Consider the following 19,506-nt stretch of genomic DNA (forward strand, 5'->3'; position numbering starts at 1 on the left):
ACCCCCACTTTAAAATCAGCATACCAAACCAAATTTCCGTTGACTCTCACTTTCATGGTCAGATATTGCCCCTTACTGACACGCCATCGATTAGGTGGTGTCAACATGGCACTTCGCTGAGACCATATGCGTGCAACGAACTTCCACCATCACACAATCCAAAACCAACTTCAATAAGCTCTTGTCCTCTGTCGCCGTCGTCTTCGTCGTAGCCATCGCATCGTGATGACCATTAAGATCGGTCCACTACTCTTGATACTTGAAGCGTGTGAATTGCACCTAATAATACAGCCGGCTGACTGTTGAGCTGGATGAGTTCAGAGCTTCGCAGCTGCCCACATGATCGTCGTCGTCGTCGTCGTCCGTCGTCGTGTGCGGTAAGGTTGTGGCAATTATGGAACGTTTGGAGGATTATTTGTCGTTTTTAGAGAACTGTTGACGTCAAGTGTGGCGGTGAATTGATTTTGAGTCGAGGATGAGGACAGCGTCGTCTTGAGGCGTTGCTGTTGATGGTTTGTGATACAATGTGTTACTTTGGGTGAGTTTGGTTTCTGCATCGCAGATGGTTTTATTCAACAATATTTCCATAAACTATGGTGCGAACTGGAGAAGTTCGCGCGGTCTTCGACAAACAGGAACAGGAACACATTGGGTTAGTTGAATGTATCACTTCTAATAGGCATAGGCGATCAGTGGGCTGTTGTACTTCATGAAGGAGCTGGTGTAGCTGGTGGCATGAGCCGGAGCATAGGCCAGAGCAGCAGGAGCGGAGTGAGCGATGGCAGCTGGCTGGGCAATGGCCAGGGTCTTGGTGGTGGCCAGAGGTGCAGAGTAGGACAGAGCTGGCTGCGCGATGGCCAGGGTCTTGGCAGAGGTCAACGGTGCGGAATAGGACAGAGCTGGAGCGTAGCTGTGAGCATAGGATACGGCCGGAGCTGACGAGTAGGATAGAGCTGGAGCGTAGCTACGAGCGTAAGATAGAGCAGGAGCAGCGGCGTAGGTCCGGGCAATTGGAGCAGCGTACGCTTGATGGGCAATTGGGGCGGCATAAGTCTGGATGGGTGCAGCATAGGCCTGATGTGCGATCGGAGCGGCATAGGTATGTTGGGCAATTGGAGCACTGTTTCCGTAAGACAGAGCTGAGGCTTGGTGCGAACTATAGGCCAGTGGGGCAGCTTGGTAAGTTGTGGCTGGTTCCAGATATCCAGCGCTGGCGTAGGCCAGGCAGGCAAACAGGACAGTGATCTGAACATAAAACAATTATTAGAATTGTTGCAAAAGTTTATGTAAATTTGTTGTATAGTTACCTTAAAGGCCATTTTTGTAGGTTTCTGTAGCTGTTTATACTAGAGCAGGACACTGAAGAATGATACCATCCCAATAAGCGAATTCTATATTTATATCAAAACTCCATCTACGGATGACCTTCCGTAATAGTAAAGTCAGTAATACATTTATTTTCCATGTGTTTTCATTGCACCGAGCGGATGGGTATCTTCTTACGCTTCTCTGTGATCGAAACAGAATTACTCAGGTGTGACGTTCTCCCAGAGCCGACGATAAACCGTTTTCGCTTTACTTTTGCAAAGAACAGCCGAAATACATCGAAGGCCAACCAGTGCAGCCCGATCCAGAAGCCGCTGAAAACGCCAGCATTCTGAGATTACGGTTCTCGCGAAGCTGGTTGACATTTCTCGGCTGGGCAGAATTCCCTTACCGGTTGACTCTGACCTTAAACTGCAACGTACCATCTGTACCTTTTCGATGAAACAACCCGTTTGTGAAAGTATATTGATTGCATGCTGCAATCATGCTGCTGTATTAGCTCACGCACAACAGCACTGTGGCGAAATATTCGCAAATTTACATAATCGACGCTGATTACAATGATCAGCTGTTCAAGCCCGCTTCTCACACGATAAAACATTCAATCGAACGAATCAAATTGAAAATACCGCAATAATCATAAAACTGTCCCATTAACGATCGGTGTCGTGTCGTCATCTTATCTACGGCGTGATGACACATTTCTTAATTCTGCGAAATAGCCGAGACGTGTGGCGCTTGACTTGAGAACTGCAACCAACAGATACGCATTATGGTAACGCACCAACAACGACAACAGTTTGTGCATGCATAATTGATTACCGGCTCCTTCGGAGGAGCTGATCATCTTAATCACCGTGTGATGAGTATCATCTTCCGAAGCAGAAGCACCTTCGCCTGTAGCTTCATCGCATTCGCAGTTATTTATGTTGGGAGAAAGATAAACTGTACATTGCTGGATTCTTGAGGTTGCCTAAGTCTAGGAAGAAACTGAAAAAAAAATTGACTTCTATCAGCAAATTGCATTGTGAAATCATGAATTATTATGAAAAATAGTAGCACAATCGACTACATTAAACTTATCCACTGGGTTTTCAGCGGTATTAACCTTTCAGGACGCGCGCCTATTCGATGCTTAAACTGCATAACGCTCGCGCTGTGTACGATGAGTGAGGTATTTTGGGAGTGTTGTACATTTTAGGGCTGCAAAACGGTGAGTCGAAAAGGAGAGCGTCCAATATATGTAGCTCTGGTCCTCACAAGTTCCTACCTCATGCTTCCACGGGTCAAGCGATGACAAAGACCGCCAGCTAAGAGTTGTGTGCTTAGCTTGTAGTGTAGCCTGGGCAATGTTGTCATTCTGACATTCAGCTAGATTGAGGAGGTACGTCTCGAGCGACTGTTCACCAAGGAGGTGCGGCTCGTGCGGCTCAAACAGCGTCTGTTCTGGCATCCAGCGGTTGAGTATGATATGCTCCTCCACCGGAAGCTATACCTAAGGTGGCAGCCCCACCACGGTGGATAGGGGACCTTAGGCCAACAACCTGCTGTTTCCGAAACCCAAAAAACGTTACAGAAACCGAATGTACTTTTTACAACGGCGCGCGTCCTGAAGGGTTTAGAAGGTTGTGTATTATTAATCAACAAAAAAAATCTTTTTGGAAAAATCGGCAAATAATTAAAAAGATTATATAAAAATGTATGGGAGCCTAAACGGGAACGATTTGTTGGCATTACTGTCATGGTAAAATTAGAGCTGCTTACTCCAAGTTTACAAATTACAGCGCCCCAGATACCAGTACAGCTCAGATGAAAATGACTTATGCATTGCACATAATTAAGAATTATTCCTGGAAAAACCCTCAATAGATTAAAGTTTTTTTTTAGGGCACATTCTTGCATGATTTCCTTTTATGACTTAAGCAAGTGTGGATTCTTGGTCATGCGGCTAGTGTCGCCAAGCAATTAGTCGCATCGTGCTGAGAAGCGCGGGTTCGATTCCCGCCGCATCTGTCAGGAAAAATTTTCGGCTATGTCACTGGGCGTTGCATGCTAGTCCGTTGTCTAGTGTCATGCTTCCTTCAAAGAGCGAATAGCTCACTGGAAGCATTGAGCATGTCCGTGTCCTTAACAAAGTATTCTTCTAAAGATTTTCTGGACAATTCTTTTAAAATATATTAATTTTCATATACTATTTTAGAATTTTCTGCACAATTAAATTCAGGCACTCCACCAACAATTCTTTTAAAATTTCTTTCAGGATTTATCAACATTTTTCAGAATCGCTATCATTCATATCATATCCATGTGTTTCTTAGAATTTTTTCCAGATATTCCTTCTGGAATTCGTACATGAATTTCCCATGATCCTTCTTCAGATGTTCCTCAAGAAACTAATCTGCGGTTTTTTTTTTCAAAAATTCCACCAAGAATTCCTTTGGAGAATCTTTAGGAATTTCTCTCAAAGATTTCTACAGTTCGTGCATGTACTTCTTTAAAATTTGCTATAGAATTCATCAAAGAATGTTATTAGATTTTTTCCAGTAAGATTTCTTAAAGATTTATCTAGGAATTTAACTTCAAATTTCTTAAGGAATACTTCTAGGAATTTCTCAAGGGATTTCTCCAGCGATCCCTCCACTGATTTTTTTTTTTCAAAAGATGCAATTCCAGGATAACTTGACGGACATTCTTTCAGAAATTCCTCTGGTGGATTCCCTTAGAAACCAGAAAATTCCCCAGGAACTCTTTCAGACATTATTGATGTTATTTCTCCAGAGGTTCGTCCTGGTGTTCCTCCAAGGCATGCTTGATTATTCAGGACTAAAACCCCTTGGAGAAACCTTCAGGGATTCTTGCGGTTTTTTTTCTGATGATCGTTAGGGATTGTTTACAAACATTCTTCCAGAAATGTTTTCCATGGGATATTTTGGAATTTTATAAAAAAAACTTCTATAAATACCTACAGAGGGATTTCCAGTTCTTTCAATTTTTTCCCGAACGAAGCAAAATTTGGTCTTATTTGACTGACTCTGCCCAGCGATGATTCAGCGCTGTGTGGCTCTCCGAATCTTTTCTTCGTGGGTGTATACAGCAATGCATATAGGGTATTGTAACATTTAAGTAGGTGTACCTATTTTGGTGATTTGCCTCTATAACTAAGTCAATTTAAAACCAAATGATCTGAATTTTTGTATATAGTTAGATACTGTACCTATCTCACTGTGTTCCAAAAAATAAGTTATTAGGTAAAAAATGAAAAAAAGTTTTCGCGACTAGTGCCCAAAATAGGTGCACCTACCCAAATGGTACAAGACCCTATATGATTTTTATACCGTTTTTACAATGCAAATATACTCAAATTAATTGGACTATAATAGCCATGTCCAACATTTCCTTAGCGACAAAATGATTGTTTTTTTTTTTTTTTTTTTTTTTTATCTTTATTATCGAGACTTTCAGGATTGTTTTTACAAGTTTTGAGCGACAAATAAATTCACTGAATCATTTCCGCTTCTTCTCCCTCATTGCCGCAAGTGAAAAAGAATGATCACCAGTCAGTTTGCCTCACGAGTCAACCGACCGATGAGGATCAGCGGTCGCAGTTGAGTCGGTTTCTCTTTTCTCTCTGTGCATGGTTGTTCGTAGTGGTGGTTGGTGCTGATAACTGATCGTATTTTTTTATATACACTCAGATTCAAGCATTGGTGCTGAGGTATCTTTAAGATTCCCGGGAGTTATTCCAAGGATTTCTTCAGGAAATCCTTCACTGCCGTTCTACGCCACATTTTCCCATGTTGTATAGAAATTCATATAAACATGGGACAATTATGCGTAGAACGGCAGTCCAGGGGTCTCTCAGAAATTCATTCGTTCTTCAAAAAATCCACTAGTATATTTGCTTAAAAATTTTCCTACTTTTTTCAGAGATTCGCTCTATAGTTCCACGGAGATTGTGGAATTTTATCCAGTTTCCAGAATTTTATCAAGCAATTGTTGAAAAATTTCTGAATCAATTTATGCAAGACATTCTAGAATAAACCCGACTAGAAAAATATATCAAGTTTATAACACATTGTATTATGATCATATGAAATTTTTCTATAACTTATTTTGTTATAAATCAGATGCAGGATGATGTTAAAATATCTAAAACTGTAACAAAAAGTACACCGGTCTAATCAAAATAATAACCTATTTTGTTATAATCAGAACAAAATCATAACACAATATGATATAAATTTAAGCTTCAAGAAAACTGGTTTCTATCATATTTTGATACAACTGTGTAAAATGATGTTCTGAATGTCAAAGAATCAGTACTAAATTATTTCACAATGAGTTATTAAACAACATTTATAACATAGTATGATACAAATGAGATATAATATTTTTAAACACCAATGTTGTTAAACATGATTATATCATAATGAGTTATACATATCATGATTTGTTATAATTATGTTATATTTTTGTTAGAATGTTTTAGTCGGGAACTCATTGAGAAATTCTGGAGCAATGGTTAGTCAAACATCTTAAGTAATCCCTGTAAGAAACTGAAGATATCTTGGGGAAAAAATCCGTATTAATTATTGATATGTCTTTAAGATCCCGTATGGGAATTTCTAGGAGAATTTATAGGAAATTCTTGTATAAATTTTTGAAGAATTCCCGAAACAAATCCCCGGAAGAAGTTTCAATATCACAGCGTTTTATGTAAGTTTTGCAACTTATTTACAGAGACTTATTTACTTCAGATATATATCAGCAAATCCCAGAATAGGGAAATGCCTAGAATCCTCTAGGAATCACTAGAGGATTTTTGACAGAAACACGGGTAGGAATTCCAAGAGACACATATTTTAGAAACCCTGTATGAATTGCTAAACGAACCGTGATAGTAGCGCCGAAAGAAATCTCTGAAGTAATTCTGAAGGAATAACTGGTGGGACCTTTGGAAGAATTTCACGAGTTCACGGATGAACCAAGATGATTTTTTTTGGACAAATACCGGCTGGAAGTTCGAAAGGGATTCCCTGCAGGAACTCCAACAAAAATACTGACACTGACAGGAATTGCTGGATGAATCGAGGACGGAGCTACTAAAGAGGAATTTGTATGGATGAATCTAGAGAAAAATCGGTATGAAACCCTTAAGGGATTTCCGAAAGAATCTTTGTAAGGTAGGTAATCAAAAGTTGAACTTAAATGCAGCTTTCTGAAGTAGCGCAAAATTTGAGTGATATTTTCTCCCACATCGAAATATTTTTTTACGACAAAAACTTATGTACATGAAAGCCACGGGTATAATCTTTTAGTTAAGTGGTAAAAAGTTTGTATTTGCACCGAATTTCATTGAAAAATTCGGTTATTCGTCAACAATGATTTTAATCTTAATTTGAACCATCGTAATCATAATTTGATCAAATTTTAATCTTAATTTGAACTACTGGTTGCAGCAACTCGAGCATCTCCCACAACAGCCAATTTCGTGCTGAACAATAGAAAAACACATGGATCTGCTAATTCCCATAACTATTTTTCGTTAGGCAGTGGAATTTCAACTAAGAATGGTCCAAACTCTTCAGGAACTTGGAAACTGAATTTGGAATTTTTCATCCCCCAAGAGTAAACAAAACAACCACTAGCGCAGTCTGCAGACCAACATTGGAAGCTCGCCCCCGGTTACTAGTTCAAATTTAGATTACAAATGGTTCAACATAAGATAACATTCTCCAAGTAAGAATTTCTTAAATTTGATAATTTTATGACAAATAATGCGAAATATTATTCGGTTGGTCGATTCTACGATGAATAAGCTTTAATTTGACGTGTTCACATATTGCGTGTGATACAATGCATGAGCTGTACGAGTGCACTGAAAATGTGCTTTCTCTGGGGGGAAATGGGTGAAATTACAGTGATTTTTCATTTGCCTCCTTTCCATGACAAAAACGCTTTTTTCAAAGTCCATGTTATCAGGTTATATTACGAAAAGCTGTTTAACATCTTTTTCGGGACAATATTTGCTTAAAAAGTACGTCGTTTTAATGAATTTCGAAATGGTTTTAATTAAGATTATAATTTGATTAGTTCAAAGTTTGATTTCTTACCCTATGGATTTCTGAAGAAATTTCTGGAGGAATCCTTAGAGGGATCACTGGAGAAATTCCGAGAGGGATTTTTTAGAAGAATACCGAGGACAATTTGTAGAGGAATCCCAACAGGAGTACTTGGAGGAATGCAGTAAGTAATTCTTGAACAAATATGTTGGAAATTTAGAGCATAAATTTCTGAGGCAATTCCTAAACACATCCTGGTAGAATCAATGAAAAAAATCAAGTACAATCCTTGGGAAGAATCATTGGGAAATCCCAGGATGAATTCCGAGTGTAATCCTAAACGAGATCTCTGGAAAAACTTTGAAAAAAAAATCAAAAAATCCTTGAAGAAGTAAATAAATCAATGAAGAATCCGAGGACGATTCTGGAAGGAATCCCTGCTGAAATTTTAGGAGTAGTCTTTGAGGAATGCAGGGGAAATTCCGTGAGTAATCACAAGCATATTTTGCGAGCAATCTGATGAGGAGTTCAGCAAGTAATCTCAGGAGCAATTACGTGTTCAATTCTGGGATGAATTCTCTTAGGCATCCCATAATGAAATCCGGTTGGATTCCCGTTAGGAATTCCTAAAATATCATTGAATCTTCTAGAAAAAAAAATCCAAAAAAAACCAGAAAATCCTCCAAAGGTTTTGTTCTAGAATGGCTTGAAAGATTTCCACAATTCTTCAATTCTACTGCCGGACCTGCCAAGAGGAGTACCAGCCGAAGCAGAAGGACACCAACAAGCAGGACCGCATCCGTAAAAATGACAACAACTTAAGTCTGGCCAATCCAGCGTCAAATCTCGCCTAGCTGCGTCCAGCATGCAAGCGAAGATGCAAGTGCTAGAAGAGAACCATAAGCGGCAGTATGAAGAGCTGGAGGCGGGGATGCTACTTTGGAAGAAGGAAAGTGAGATGCAGCGTGCGTTTGAGCAGAAAAAGATGGAGTTAAAACTGAAAATGCGTTGTTGATGAAAGGGCGTGGAAAGCGAAGATGCTTCAACTTAAGTAGGAGTAGATTTATCGGCTGAAGTGTAGCAGGATGTACATGGCGGCCATGGATGAGAAGTCAGAGGAACTCTCGGGTTAAAAGTTGAAGTCAGCACCGAAAGAAATCCACCCGAACGTGATGAAGTATGCAAAAAGAACGAGAATAATCTAACGCGATACTACGAGAGCACCGATGAAGGAGGCGTAGACGATGAAAACTCCGACGATTCCTATCTACCAAGCTTGAGTTCGCATTCATGCATGGAAGTGAGAGGAATGAAAGTTGTTCCAAAGAGATGTCGAAACGACAACACCTCGTCAACTCGGTGCTGTTAAAGTCGTAGGTCACCAAGCTGCCGGATCGGGAAAATCGTGAGCATGTCCAATTTAAGCAAGTTCTAGAAGAAACAGCAGCGTTTCGCATGCTGACGGATTTCCTGATAGATATCGTGCAATACGGCTGTGAAGCCACAGTGGACGTAGAGTTCAGTTCACAGTCATCATGAAGGAGATGTTCCATTAGCTGCAGATTCGCTCTGAAATCGTGGAGAAGCAATGCTCGTATTCTTAACAGACCCGGAAGAACCGCCACGAATCCACGTTATGCATGTGGTCGCATTTCGGTCGACGAGCTCTCCCTGTCCGATTCAATACGTAAAAACGCCGAAGAGTTTGCAGCAAAATATTCCGAACCATCGGTGGCCATAATACGTTGCATTCTTTCGAAGACTACTTTGGCAGTGTCTACACCACAGAGAAAGCCGTGAAGCGCAGTAAGTCTGGTTCCTCCACAAAAAGACGGGTTCGAATTCTGAAACTGGGTGTCCAACTCGTTGGAAGTTCTACGGAGCTTGGGAGAAGTGAAGCCGGCAACACTGACGTATTTCAGCTGTGACAAGCAGACGGCGAAGTAGAAGTCATGCGATCGATCTGGGATCCAAATGTGGACCGATTCGCGTTCCCGGTGATATGCCGCGAGGAATTTATGCTGTACCTGTGTCTGGGAATAATGATATAGACAACTATTCCTAGAAGTTGTGACAGCGATGGACGAGTATACTGCCGGAGGTCGAGGTAACTGGCATAGCTCTGATCACCACAGGTTCAAACAATTCGTTGCATTCCAGATCGGCTAGATCCAAGATCTGACGAAGGTAGCTGGTTTACGATGGATACCGACCAATTTGAATGTCGTCAATGTGCTGACAAATGGAGGACTAGGTCCAACGTTGCAGAGCGATGGAGATTATAGGTTCAATGGGCTGGGCATTCCTGTATCGTCCACAAAAGCAGTGACCAACTCAAGAGGTGATCCTGGAAGAAATCAACGAAGAACTAAGAGGTGCCGTGCTGTGCCGTGTGACAGCCAACGTAGCGCGTTTTATTGCCAATTGTTGGCGAAAATGTGATGGAAAGCCGATTGTGACGACACGGGCTACGGTGAAGTAGCGTCAGCTGATCCAAGTTGTGGCGGCAAACTAGCCTTCACTGAAGACACCACTCCAGCAAGAAGAACTTCGGTGAGCGGAAACAATCTTCTGGTGGTAGGATCAGGTGGAATGAACGTGGTCACAAACAATCTGAAGCACCAGCCGAATATCCCAATGGAAGCGTGAAAAATCCCAGTCCGATCTACAGGTGCTCTCCGGTACTGGATAGTGAAGGTGCACTGCTGGACGGCAGGCTCACTAACTCGGTAGAGAGGTCCGTCGACAAGTTGCACCCGATAATTTTTTCGTGGTTTCACAAGGTGACCCGGAGATTGATTGAGTACTGCCACAAGTAGTTCCGAACTGTGTTCAGCTGGTGGTGGACACGTGCGTGTGGTGTAAGGTGAACAAATGCCGGCAGCGATCTTCGAGTATGACTTCCAAATGAGCGAGTTACTACTCATTTTCAGCCTTTAAACTCGGGGGGCATTGACCTGTACCCGGTGGAAATCACAATTGGCTAGCAAAAGGAGAAGTGGTATAGGTGGCAGTGTAAACCTGCATGACCACCACCCGTTGCCATCTCTTGCATCTGCAACAAGTTCGGCAGGTCCACCCTCATCTACTCCGATAATGTCACGTGCTTCCGGGGAGCAAACAACAAGATGCAGAAAATCAACTGAAACTGAAACTCCTTGAAACCCCCAGAAATCTCTCGAGCACCCCGAATGAGCGTGAAATTACCCCAAATTCTGAACTTATTGATATCCCCTTTCAATCCCCAATGGCCCTCGTAAACATCCCTAAAACCTTCCAAATAAGCAAAAATTCTCCGAGCCCTTCAAAAATGTAACTATCTCAAAACTTCCTTAAGGAAGTAAGGAAGTGAGGAAGTGTAGGGGCTGAGAGAGATAAAGAGAAAAAGATTAATAGGGCATATAACGTCAGTTGCGGTGATGCACCACCGGAAAAACAAAGCAAACGATCAACATGAAATGAAACGTCAGTCTTGTAAAGCATTTTGTGCGAGAAAGGTATCGCTCTTCCTCGTTAGCGTGCGTTTGGCTGCAGGATTCGGCTGGTGTGCTCGGAAGTGTCCCTCCGGACACTACAGGAAGTAAGGAAGTAAGGAAGTAAGGAAGTAAGGAAGTTAGAAAGTAAGGAAGTACGGAAGTAAGGAAGTAAGGAAGTAAGGAAGTAAGGAAGTAAGGAAGTAAGGAAGTAAGGAAGTAAGGAAGTAAGGAAGTAAGGAAGTAAGGAAGTAAGGAAGTAAGGAAGTAAGGAAGTAAGGAAGTAAGGAAGTAAAGAAGTAAGGAAGTAAGGAAGTAAGGAAGTAAGGAAGTAAGGAAGTAAGGAAGTAAGGAAGTAAGGAAGTAAGGAAGTAAGGAAGTAAGGAAGTAAGGAAGTAAGGAAGTAAGGAAGTAAGGAAGTAAGGAAGTAAGGAAGTAAGGAAGTAAGGAAGTAAGGAAGTAAGGAAGTAAGGAAGTAAGGAAGTAAGGAAGTAAGGAAGTAAGGAAGTAAGGAAGTAAGGAAGTAAGGAAGTAAGGAAGTAAGGAAGTAAGGAAGTAAGGAAGTAAGGAAGTAAGGAAGTAAGGAAGTAAGGAAGTAAGGAAGTAAGGAAGTAAGGAAGTAAGGAAGTAAGGAAGTAAGGAAGTAAGGAAGTAAGGAAGTAAGGAAGTAAGGAAGTAAGGAAGTAAGGAAGTAAGGAAGTAAGGAAGTAAGGAAGTAAGGAAGTAAGGAAGTAAGGAAGTAAGGAAGTAAGGAAGTAAGGAAGTAAGGAAGTAAGGAAGTAAGGAAGTAAGGAAGTAAGGAAGTAAGGAAGTAAGGAAGTAAGGAAGTAAGGAAGTAAGGAAGTAAGGAAGTAAGGAAGTAAGGAAGTAAGGAAGTAAGGAAGTAAGGAAGTAAGGAAGTAAGGAAGTAAGGAAGTAAGGAAGTAAGGAAGTAAGGAAGTAAGGAAGTAAGGAAGTAAGGAAGTAAGGAAGTAAGGAAGTAAGGAAGTAAGGAAGTAAGGAAGTAAGGAAGTAAGGAAGTAAGGAAGTAAGGAAGTAAGGAAGTAAGGAAGTAAGGAAGTAAGGAAGTAAGGAAGTAAGGAAGTAAGGAAGTAAGGAAGTAAGGAAGTAAGGAAGTAAGGAAGTAAGGAAGTAAGGAAGTAAGGAAGTAAGGAAGTAAGGAAGTAAGGAAGTAAGGAAGTAAGGAAGTAAGGAAGTAAGGAAGTAAGGAAGTAAGGAAGTAAGGAAGTAAGGAAGTAAGGAAGTAAGGAAGTAAGGAAGTAAGGAAGTAAGGAAGTAAGGAAGTAAGGAAGTAAGGAAGTAAGGAAGTAAGGAAGTAAGGAAGTAAGGAAGTAAGGAAGTAAGGAAGTAAGGAAGTAAGGAAGTAAGGAAGTAAGGAAGTAAGGAAGTAAGGAAGTAAGGAAGTAAGGAAGTAAGGAAGTAAGGAAGTAAGGAAGTAAGGAAGTAAGGAAGTAAGGAAGTAAGGAAGTAAGGAAGTAAGGAAGTAAGGAAGTAAGGAAGTAAGGAAGTAAGGAAGTAAGGAAGTAAGGAAGTAAGGAAGTAAGGAAGTAAGGAAGTAAGGAAGTAAGGAAGTAAGGAAGTAAGGAAGTAAGGAAGTAAGGAAGTAAGGAAGTAAGGAAGTAAGGAAGTAAGGAAGTAAGGAAGTAAGGAAGTAAGGAAGTAAGGAAGTAAGGAAGTAAGGAAGTAAGGAAGTAAGGAAGTAAGGAAGTAAGGAAGTAAGGAAGTAAGGAAGTAAGGAAGTAAGGAAGTAAGGAAGTAAGGAAGTAAGGAAGTAAGGAAGTAAGGAAGTAAGGAAGTAAGGAAGTAAGGAAGTAAGGAAGTAAGGAAGTAAGGAAGTAAGGAAGTAAGGAAGTAAGGAAGTAAGGAAGTAAGGAAGTAAGGAAGTAAGGAAGTAAGGAAGTAAGGAAGTAAGGAAGTAAGGAAGTAAGGAAGTAAGGAAGTAAGGAAGTAAGGAAGTAAGGAAGTAAGGAAGTAAGGAAGTAAGGAAGTAAGGAAGTAAGGAAGTAAGGAAGTAAGGAAGTAAGGAAGTAAGGAAGTAAGGAAGTAAGGAAGTAAGGAAGTAAGGAAGTAAGGAAGTAAGGAAGTAAGGAAGTAAGGAAGTAAGGAAGTAAGGAAGTAAGGAAGTAAGGAAGTAAGGAAGTAAGGAAGTAAGGAAGTAAGGAAGTAAGGAAGTAAGGAAGTAAGGAAGTAAGGAAGTAAGGAAGTAAGGAAGTAAGGAAGTGAGGAAGTAAGGAAGTAAGGAAGTAAGGAAGTAAGGAAGTAAGGAAGTAAGGAAGTAAGGAAGTAAGGAAGTAAGGAAGTAAGGAAGTAAGGAAGTAAGGAAGTAAGGAAGTAAGGAAGTAAGGAAGTAAGGAAGTAAGGAAGTAAGGAAGTAAGGAAGTAAGGAAGTAAGGAAGTAAGAAAGTAAGGAAGTAAGGAAGTAAGGAAGTAAGAAAGTAAGGAAGTAAGGAAGTAAGGAAGTAAGGAAGTAAGGAAGTAAGGAAGGAAATAAGGTAGACAGAGAATGAAGAATTAGGGAAACAATGGAACATACTAAAAAAAGGGAATGTAATTTATTGTGCAATAAGATTTAGAATAAAGAACAAAAAATGAAGGAATAAAAACAAAGGGTACGAAAAAAGATTGAAATCGATTCAATTGATTTTTATTTTTGAATTTTCTGCTATTTCTACCGACGGCTCAATCTCTCGCCATTGGTGTCAGCATCATCAGTGCTGTACCACTCGTGCGTGAAGATGACACCAACCAGTCCAGTAGGTCGGGTGCCATCACCTCCTCCTCACCTATGCAGGTACCTAGGTTTCACTATCTCAAGAGGATGAGGACGAAGATGAGGCAGATGCAACATGCCATAAATAAACGACGAGATTTTTGACATGCTTGTTGACACACGCCACACCAACCGGCACCGGCTTCTGTCGGATCTTTATGCATATCGGCAACGCGACGATCCGTAGGTATCAAAATTGGTGATCATTACCATTCAGCGAGCAGCAGAGCTCCGTGGGAAATTGAGCGTATCATCTTCACTTTGGGTGCTACTCGGGGACTGGGTGAACCGGTTTCGGGTGGCGACGGCGGCATGTGTGTGATGTGTGTGTCCGATGCGCGATCATAATCATCCATGGATAATGGCTTTTCGCACGCATTTCAGCGGAACGGTTGGAGTGCTGAAACCGAAAGCGATTTTTTATTGTATTTATCGCCAAATTATGCGTTGTTTGCGAAAAAGAGGCAGATGACCCCATGACGTAGCCGCTGGGGGTGAGATGTATTTTTGTTGGTACGGGTTAAGACAAATTGACTCTTTACACTTAAAACTTGGAATTTATTCAACAGAATGTGTTTCAACAAGTTAATAGGCATAGGCGATCAGAGGGCTGTTGTACTTCATGAAGGAGCTGGTGTAGCTGGTGGCATGAGCTGGAGCGTAGGTCAAGGCTGGACTAGTAGCTAGCAGGGGAGCAGAATGAGCGATGGCAGCTGGCTGGGCAATGGCGATGGTCTTGGCGGTGGCCAGTGGTGCGGAGTAGGACAGAGATGGAGCGTAGCTGCGTGCGTACGATAGGGCTGGAGCAGACGAATAGGTCAAAGCTGGAGCAGCCGAGTAGGATAGAGCTGGGGCGTAGCTACGTGCATAGGAAACGGCTGGAGCAGCAGCGTAGGTTAGAGCAGGCGCAGCGGCGTACGTCTGATGAGCAATGGGAGCACTGTAGGCCAGATGACGGGCAGAATGGTCGTATCCGTAGCTGTAGGCTGGGCTGGAATAAGTCACAGCTGGAGCTTGGTAGGAGCTGTAGGCCAAGGGAGCACTGTGATAAGAAGCAGCTGGTTCCAGGTATCCAGCGCTAGCGTAGGCCAGACATACGAACAGGACAGCAATCTGTAAATTAGAATTTGAAATTGAGTAAACTTGTTCAGCACAGAAATTTAGGAATTCTTACTTTCAATGCCATTTTGGTAAGTTTATTGTTTCTGCACAACAAAAGCTAAATTAATAATGATAAAGTCTTGATCCCGACTTCAAGCATTTATACAAGAATGAGAAACAAGTTAACTGTTCAAACATTTGAAATAAATGCGAAAATTGTCCTTGTTGAAATTGTCACTTCACTCCATTTTTCGCTACTAACCAGACTTGCTCACCGGTCTGATTTACTCAACCGTGAACTAATCGGCACATGTAAACTTTTCGCAAAGTTCAATCCCATTCCAATAAAAACGAGAATTCGCATCCAAGAAGACGTCAATGAGGATGTAAGCGACGAGCCCGCTTTGCAATATCGTCCCACATTGAAACGCACCCGATAAACTACAGCAGACCTTCATTCTCAAAGTACCTAAAGAGTGCAGAAATCAATGCACATAATCTAAAGCAGATCGGCGTCGTCGCCTCGGCAATTTCTTGTCCCGTACCGGATTTTTCCACACAATGTATACCACACAGTCAAGACCACGCGAAACGTTACCTTGAACTTTTAAACCACCTCGCACACCTTCTGCGAGACTCGTCGGTCGCCCTAGTTGCTGTTGTTGTTTTTGTTTCCTCTTCCATGGGTTGTTTTCCTACGTGTGTGGATCGAACTTCAAGAGCAGCTCAGCTGCCAGGTTGAGGGAAGTGAACTGAAATTCACACCGAAAGAGCTGGTTCTGCGGTCCAGATTGATCGAGATTTTGTACGACTGGCCGATCACTGATCAGTGTTTTGATTTTTCTGCTTAGTTATCCTTTACAGAAACTAAACCAATAAAAATCAGCGAATTTCGATGCTTTAATACATGAACCAATTGTGTATGCTCGCTTTCAAAACCAGGCAGCAATTAAAACGGACCGGCTGCTTTCGCTTGTACCGATACGACAAGGACATCCGGGAAATATAGTAGAACCGGCTATCGAGTCTTTTGTTTTGGCTGTTACGAAAAGTTCAAAGCACTATGATAAAAATTGCAATTCATACTATAAATATTGCGACTGGTCATTGGAAAGATATCATTGTGTCTCCTACTGTTGCAGAGCTAAAACCTACCATACCCATCTCTAAAATGGCCTTCAAGGTACTCACTGGACTTGAGTACCCCAAATTCGTCTATTGAACTAATACATATTATTCCTCCATCCACAGTTTGCTGTCCTGTTTGCCTGCCTGGCCTACGCCAGTGCTGGATATCTAGAACCAGCCACCACCTATCAAGCTGCACCACTGGCCTACAGTTCGCACCAACTCCCAGCTCTGTCCTACGGATACAGTGCCCCCATTGCCCAGCATACCTATGCCACACCGATCGCTCATCAGACTTATGCTGCTCCAATCCAGACCTATTCCGCCCCAATTGCCCATCAAACGTACGCTGCTCCAATTGCCCACACCTACGCTGCTGCCCCCGCTCTGTCCTATGCCCGTAGTTACGCTCCAGCTTTATCCTACTCGTCAGCTCCGGCCGTATCCTACGCTCACAGCTACGCTCCAGCTCTGTCCTATTCCGCACCGTTGGCCTCTGCCAAGACTCTGGCCATCGCTCAGCCAGCTCTGTCATACTCGGCTCCTCTGGCCACCACCAAGACCCTGGCCATTGCCCAGCCAGCTGCCATCGCTCACTCTGCCCCTGCTACTCTGGCCTACGCTCCGGCCCATGCCACCAGCTACACCAGCTCCTTCATGAAGTACAACAGCCCGCTGATCGCTTACGCTTACTAGAGTGCATTTTGCTTCGTAATTTCAGAAATGTTGATGAAAATATAGTAATTTTGTTGTCAGGCCCGCATTGGTGTTTCATTATCCCATGTAGATTTGTTTACCTAAGTGAACTAGAAATAATTGAAAGCGAGTGCCTCCAACAATTTGGAGAGCCGTTTGGTTTTGGTAAGTCTACTTAAACCTCAAATTGCATCCCTAATTTAAACATCAACGTTGTAAAATTTTGAAAATTTGATAAAGTTTTAAGTTAAATACATGACCCTTTGAATATTTTTTTAGAAACTAAGTGGAAATTGATTTCAGTTTTCTGGTACTTAAAAGTTCCCTTGAGTATGGGTCTGAAAAAGATTAGGAAGAAGAAAGAGGTGCAGGGATCTTGTGACGCTAAGCCAAGAAACGACAGAAGGGGTGGTGCGAAGTGTGACAAGGGTGACGTGCTCGTCATCAAACCAGATGAGTGTAACCTCACAGACCTTGGAGCTGACGCACTCAGTATTTTACGTACTCGTACCGTCAAATTGATCCTCAAATTCAAGAGGGACAAACCATGGATGGGCGCCGGAAGAAGTCTTTGGCGAAGGTATTGAAGTGAGGCCTTTTACCTCTGGAGATCACGAAATTGGAGCTCGTCATGGAGTTTTCTTCAAAGTTTTCCCAAAGTTACCCCAAAAATTATTTTTGGAATTCTTCCGAGATGAACTAGCCCTGGGGTAAAAATCTCGTTAATACAAACAAAAAAAATGGAATTGTTTTTGTGAAACCTTCCCTGGATGCCTTCCGAATCGCTCCACGGATTCCTTTCAAAAGTCCTCCAGGAATTCCTTTCGGAAAGACTTCGAAGAATTTCTTTTGAAAGTTCGTTGAGACTTCCTCCACAGGATTGCTTCACAATTTTCTCAAGAATTTCTCTGAAGGATCCTCTAAAAAATATCTTTAAATATTCTTCATGATTTGTTTCAGAAAATCATCCACGGATTCCTTCAGAAATGCGTTCAGCGTTTCTTAATAAAAACCGAGGGTTACTTCTAGAAATTTCAGAAATTCTTATAAAAAATACTCCTGGAATTCTTTCATCGATTCTTTTGGAAATATTCCCTGAACTTCCTTCAAAAATCCCTAATGCGATTCCTCCATAAATTTGATCACGAATTTCTGGTCTAAGAAAATCTTCTGTGAATTTCGTCCATCATCAATCTATGGAAACCACCAGAAACACTTTCAGGTATTTGGTTTTAAAATCTACTCTACCGACGGTTTTTTCACTTGTTTTTAGAGTTGTTTTAAGAAATTTCTCAAGAGCATCCTTCGGATGTTCTCTCCTTAATTTCTCCAGAAATTTCCCCAAGAATTCATTTGGGTAGACTTCTATGGTGTCCTTTTGAAGTTCCACCAGCAGTTACTTTTGAAATTCTTCGTTTCAAAATTCGTTTTTTAAATTCAGTGGAAATCCCAAATAGCACCTATTTTCTAGAAAAGTATTAGCAACTCTTGTATGACTGAATTAGGTCATAAGAGTTGCATATACTTTTTTAAAACATGTGTAATACTAAGGATTTTTCCAGGCATGCCTTCTAAATTTTCTACAGGTATTCCTTTAGAAATTCTCTCAAAGATTCTTCTCAAATTTTATCCAGTGGTTACTTCAGAGAATTTTCCAGAGATTCCTTCCGGAATTCGTTCAGGTATTTTTTTTCAGGAATTCCACCAGGAATTTGATTAGATATTCTTGCATTTTACATTTTACATTTAATGATGAAGGTAGGAGCTCCTTCTGAGATTCCTTCAGGATTTTCTCTATGTATTTCTCGGAAAATTTTCTCTAAGGATAACTTTAGCAATTTCATCACGGATTCGTTAAGAAATTTATTCAAACATATTTCCTAGGAACTTCGAAACAATCCTTTAGAAATATCTACAGAGTTTTTTTTGTCTAGGAAGGTATTGCTAGAGGAGTTTTTTTTTCGAAATTCTTCCACCAGATTTCATCATGAATAGTTCATCCCTCTAATACCCAACTCCGCATCTCGACGGGGTATACTTTGAGCATTTTTGTATTTTTTCTTTCCTGGACAATTAAAACTTTTTTATTTTTGGCTAATATTTAGGACTATTATGTTAACCTCGAAATAGTTGTTGATGCCTTTTTAAACGTACTCATTTTTTTTTTTCAAATCGCGGTCACCTTTCAGATGTTATTGTTTCTTTTGTATTGATTCGCAGCAATAACAATTTTATTTTTTTCCCCAATTATTTTATCCTAGTAAAAGAGTTTAGGGGAGATGAATGTACTTTAAAATCATTCTGATCATAATTCTAGGTAAAATTACATGAAAATTATGATTTTCCTTAAAAAAATAAAATAAAAATATTCAATAATAATCACAAAATCTCAAAATGAGTTCTTTTTAAAAATCGTTATCCAAAATAGATTTCCAAGGAAAATATAAAACTGTAGCGATGTTCAAAAACAAAATTAGAAAAATCAAAAACCAAAATTTACAAAATCAAAGAAAAAAGAAGAATCACCTTCTAAAACATGTTTGAAGAGATTTTTGATGACGAAAAAACATATAAAGATCAAAATCAAAAATTGGGATATTAGAGGATAAGGAAAATTCTCCAAGAAGAACACTAAGGTTTTTCTCCAGGAATTTTCGTATGCATCCCTCAATATTTGTTTTTCCTAGGAATTCCACCAAGAGCTTCCCGAAAAGATTCACCGAATATTTCTCCAGGGCTTTCTTAAGAAATAACTTCAAATATTCCTTCAAAAATTTATCTGGGAGTTCTTCAGATATTCCTCCAGATATTAATGCAAATATACGGCCAATCTTATACATTTTTTATTGGACTTGCACACACAATCGTTAAATTACTGTCTGGATGATTTTCCGAAGTAAATTTTGCAAAAAAAAAACGAAAAAAAAACAAAGAATTGTTCAGAGAAATA

At 40.7% G+C, this 19,506-nt stretch overlaps 3 protein-coding genes across 3 annotated transcripts; 1 reads left to right on the top strand and 2 right to left on the bottom strand.

Moving 5' to 3' along the window:
- Positions 1–358: 358 nt before the first annotated feature.
- On the bottom strand, positions 359–1,871 carry LOC109432238 (cuticle protein 16.5-like). The gene is made up of 2 exons (XM_019708564.3): positions 1,308–1,871; positions 359–1,245 (listed from the first exon to the last, which is right to left on the bottom strand). Exons 1-2 carry the CDS (start codon positions 1,317–1,319, stop codon positions 673–675), a joined length of 585 nt encoding a protein of 194 aa, XP_019564109.2. The 5' UTR covers positions 1,320–1,871; the 3' UTR covers positions 359–672.
- An 11,949-nt stretch (positions 1,872–13,820) lies between these two features.
- LOC109433665 (cuticle protein 16.5) lies at positions 13,821–14,915 on the bottom strand. Its single transcript, XM_019710118.3, has 2 exons — positions 14,806–14,915; positions 13,821–14,744 (listed from the first exon to the last, which is right to left on the bottom strand). Exons 1-2 carry the CDS (start codon positions 14,815–14,817, stop codon positions 14,217–14,219), a joined length of 540 nt encoding a protein of 179 aa, XP_019565663.3. The 5' UTR covers positions 14,818–14,915; the 3' UTR covers positions 13,821–14,216.
- A 342-nt stretch (positions 14,916–15,257) lies between these two features.
- Positions 15,258–16,913, top strand: LOC115268262 (cuticle protein 16.5-like). The gene is made up of 2 exons (XM_029876308.2): positions 15,258–15,915; positions 15,984–16,913. The coding sequence occupies exons 1-2, from the start codon at positions 15,796–15,798 to the stop codon at positions 16,554–16,556; spliced, it is 693 nt and encodes a 230-aa protein (XP_029732168.1). The 5' UTR covers positions 15,258–15,795; the 3' UTR covers positions 16,557–16,913.
- The last annotated feature ends 2,593 nt before the right edge of the window (positions 16,914–19,506 follow it).

This window comes from Aedes albopictus, chromosome 3 (genome assembly GCF_035046485.1).
Source record: "Aedes albopictus strain Foshan chromosome 3, AalbF5, whole genome shotgun sequence".
NCBI lineage: Eukaryota > Metazoa > Arthropoda > Insecta > Diptera > Culicidae > Aedes > Aedes albopictus.

Coding starts and splice junctions, on each gene's coding strand:
- LOC115268262 (XM_029876308.2), top strand. CDS start 15,796: ATGATAAAAATTGCAATTCATACTATAAATATTGCGACTGGTCATTGG. Junction 15,916..15,983: donor TCTCTAAAATGGCCTTCAAG/GTACTCACTGGA, acceptor CTCCATCCACAG/TTTGCTGTCCTGTTTGCCTG.